The 4050-nt window shown below is 36.3% G+C and overlaps 1 protein-coding gene across 1 annotated transcript in view; it reads left to right on the top strand.

Annotated features, from left to right (window-relative positions):
* Window positions 1-280: 280 nt before the first annotated feature.
* LOC107091844 (chromosome unknown open reading frame, human C5orf49) overlaps window positions 281-4050 on the top strand; it is an 11144-nt gene continuing 7374 nt past the window's right edge. Inside the window, exons 1-2 of the mRNA XM_015386011.1 lie at window positions 281-411; window positions 3603-3719. Of these exons, the coding sequence (XP_015241497.1) occupies window positions 295-411; window positions 3603-3719 (234 nt within the window). The 5' untranslated portion in view covers window positions 281-294. The remainder of the gene's footprint in view (window positions 412-3602; window positions 3720-4050) is intronic.

Raw genomic sequence — 4050 nt, 5'->3', positions numbered from 1 at the left:
TGTTCTGTACCCCCATAAAAAATTGCCCTAAATATCCCCTAAAACCGCCTCCAAGGGTTATTGAAATCATTTCCTCAAGGTTATAGCAAACTATGCCATTGAAGCCAAAATTTCCGATTCAAAAAATGAGCCCCTGAAAGCAGCACCGATACGACGTAGATTGGAAGCCCGTTTCCTAGCAACCGCAGACGCTAGCTTCCCCAGGCTAAATTCTCACTCTTTCTCTCTCTTATAACCCATTTACATTAGCGAGACAGCTACTGAGGGTTAATGTGTTGGGGTGGTTCGGTTCGGATGGATTTATTCTCAGATGTCCAAACCAAACCGTTGGCTAACCTCTCAGCATTTAGCTACATCCCACCGCGACGGAATGAGCCCAAAGAAATGTCCTACTTCAACACCAAGTCAAAGGTAACTTTATATTTATGCTGAGGCCTAAACTAATCTTACCCCCGAGTCTCTTTACTGTAGCATCCCTTTAAACGATCAAATAAAAATAATAGTTTAAATGTTTCAGGTGTTATCTAGAAACCCAGCTGGCATTTTGATCAGTTGCTGGCTTTGGATAAAGGTTGAATTTTATTTACATTCTGTGAATCTAATCAATTGAAATAGCAAAGGTATTCTCTAACGTTTCTCAATATAGGTGACTTTGCTAACATTAAATCAATAATGATTTTGAGCTAAATTTTACAAATAGAGAATGTTTTAAAATATCTTAAGTTCTTCTTTTAAACATTTTAACACAGAAATATTAAAGTCCTAGTGAAATCATTCTGGCTTAAACATGTATATAAATGTATTCTTTATCAGACTATATCGTCCCAAAATTGAGAAAATTTCTATATATATATATATAAAAAAAAAAAAAATCCTGTCTTGAAATCTATTTTTTTGTTTCATTATCTTATGCAGGCCAGTTAGTTATACGTCAGATGTTGCATGTAAACGTATATTAGTTGCGACATATGAATCAAGATGCTATGACCGAAAAAATTTGATTGACAGACGGCCGTTGATATATGATTGGCCGAATTTAGGTGTTCAAGCTGACATATCACTAACTGGCCTGCAGAAGATAACAACAACAACAAAAAAACAACAACACAGATTTTAAGACAGGATTTTTTTTTTTATAGAAATTTTTAACATTATGGGACAATATCTCCTGATAAAGAGTACATTTATATACATATTTAAGCCAGAATGATTCGACATTTAAATATGAACTTTAAAAGGCATGTTTGTAAAAATATTTATCAGACATACAACTCAAAAATAGTTTATATTTCAACACTTAATCCACACAGCTTCAACTGTTTGGTGTTTAATGTTGTTTTATTGTTGAATTAATGGTTTTTAACAACTTCTACACATTTAACATCAGTCAAAAGCCAGCTTGCAAGGTTAAAACCATAATATTACCTACCGGTAAATGTTTTAACACTTTATTGATGATTACTTTTTTGCATTTTTTTCTCACCTATAATCATTTTTATTTTTCTTCATGCCAACACCTTTTCAGGAAGACTTTAATGCTTATTAGGCTTTACTCTGATGTATGAATCACAGAGGCAGAAAAAATACCGTATATAGGGCACAAGGTAAAATACATATTGGAATCCAGGACAAGACCTTATTACCTTCGTAACATTCAAAAAATGTGGATATTTTGATGGCAAAAATTAATGTCAATGTAATAACAAGAAACACCAACTTGCCAGAATATATTGGGAAAAATAACAAAAGTGCTTCTATAGGAAATTTATACTGGCACTTACATTTTTTAATACATTTTTAACTTTACTTTTTAAATTTTTAATTAGCTTTTTACCTTTTTTTTCTTGACTTGTCAACTTTTTCCCCCAACTGAATTTACAGTAGTTAATATATCCTTCAAAGGCTCATCTAATTGGTCAAATGCCAAAAAAAAAAGATCTTTGCTGAATGGCTGGATATAGATCTTGTGCTTCTAGACCTCACTGGGGTTCGGGGGGGGGACACTCCATTTGTAAGGGATATTCAAGTGATCAAAAACGCCAACTTGTCCTATAAAGGGTTAAAGATATGGATGCATTAATTAACCTTGTTCCTATGAAAATACCAACAAACATTTTAGCCACCTGCTACCGTATACTAATATAAGGATGATGGATCTCTCTGATACTTTGTTCTGCACCAGCCTGGAGACGCGCCATCCGTTTCAATCAGCTGTCTGCTCTGTTTTTGTGTTTCAATACACAGATTCACCTTCCAGGGTATAATTGAAGGATCAAGTTGCCACTTTTGCAGGGCATGCTCAGAAATTTCTGTAGGCATAGTGAGACTCTGACTTTTGAAAAGTGCTCAGCTGCCAGGAAGAGCAGTAAAGAGGCAACAGGTATAAAGTAAACACCTCAGATCTAGGATTGTTGGATCTATACTGGCAGTATAAATAAGCCAAATGTGTTTGAAAAAGCATTCTGAAAGTTAATAAAATCTTAATATTGGCCATTTCTAATGAAGTAAAGTGAGCTCAAACATCACATTAGGATTTTACAGACTGACAGGTTGTATTTCCTTGAATTTTGAGGAAATTATTTGATTTTAAAACCAATATATATTCTTGTCCTCTTATTGTTTCTACCCCACAAAGATGGGTGGATTCTAAAAAGTGTTTTTCACTTACATTCATATACAGAGTCAATACTTACAGCACTGATGCCTCTTCTTTCTTCAATTCTGCCTTTTACTCCATGCCTGCCTGCTTAGATGCCAAATATTTTATCCAATCCTGTTAGATGGATTCCCTTCATTTCCAGTTAGTGCTTGAAATTTGCTTATCTGTCTGCTTTTTTTGGAGGAACTAAATGTCCTCAGTGTGGTTAAAATCCAGTGATTTTCCTCGCCGTGGTTCAGACATTTTCAGTAATATGATCCCGGTGCTGCTTTGTTGTCTGTTTTTGCCTTGTGGCCCCGGTGCTCCATCATGGTGCAGAGAACATTGATTAGAACAAAACTGCCTGTTTTGCAACATTTCCATCCCACACTTTAGCCATGGCAGCGACTCATCAGATAAGTCGGATCAGATATTTTCAATGCTGTCACAAGCTTAGGCCATCTTTTCTTTTCTGAGATGTCTTAAAAAACATTTGCCTTGCTTGGTTTGGAAGTAGATGGACACTCACCCTATGGTGCTGAGAGCAAGCTCTGCGCTGGTGGGGAGCTTTCCTTATAAAAAGAGGATCCTAAAGCTTCATGGAGACTCCATTCCTGACGATCCGGAAGCTGCTCCTTCAGGTGCACGTTTCTTAGCAACGGATCTTTTACATGTGTTGCCATTCATGCAAATTATCCTTTTTTTTGTTTTTGCTTCTATGACAACCATTTGCCCACAAATAAAGACAATGATTCGAGGCAATCTTGACAGTCTTTTTGAACAAGAAGTCTCCTTATTAGACTAATAGAGCAACTTCAGCCCTTTTAGAGCACATGTGATAATTATGAGCCTTAAAACTAGGTGAGCTGATGATTTTCTCTGAAGGGCTGTTGCTGTGATCCCTTGTTTAAAGCATTTGAATAATAAAATATGTGGAAAAGTTAATGATCAAATACTTCTGCAGGTTCCCGTCGTGTCCACCTACGACCGAGTCTTCCACCAAGTCGAGGGTTTTGAGATGAAGCTGCGACGCGATGATAGACAACACGAGAAAGGAAGGGGACTCAATATAAACCAGGAGGTAGAAACTCTGTCACTTCCCTAAGTTATTACTGCACTGTCATTTTACTCTGAGGTTCAGTTGCAGGTTGATGAACCTTTAGGATTGCTTAGAAACAAAGGTAGATGGTGGTAATATCTGTTAACTGTGCTCTGAAGAAACGGTTTAGATAAGTTTCAAAAACAACAGACTGAGCAAGAACAGGACAGGGGGTGGAGGGAGTTGTGATGCAATAATCGGACTATGAAAATTCATTTAAGGAGTTCCCACACATTTAATTTGAAACTTATTCAGTTAAATTCAACTGTAAAGCAAACATACCTGTTTTTTCAGTTACACTGGAAAAATGATC

Source organism: Cyprinodon variegatus, unplaced genomic scaffold (assembly GCF_000732505.1).
Source record: "Cyprinodon variegatus isolate N-32 unplaced genomic scaffold, C_variegatus-1.0 Scaffold354, whole genome shotgun sequence".
NCBI classification, from domain to species: Eukaryota; Metazoa; Chordata; class Actinopteri; order Cyprinodontiformes; family Cyprinodontidae; genus Cyprinodon; species Cyprinodon variegatus.
Note: the sequence above shows the minus strand (reverse complement) of the source record. Positions and strands in the feature narration are given on the sequence as shown.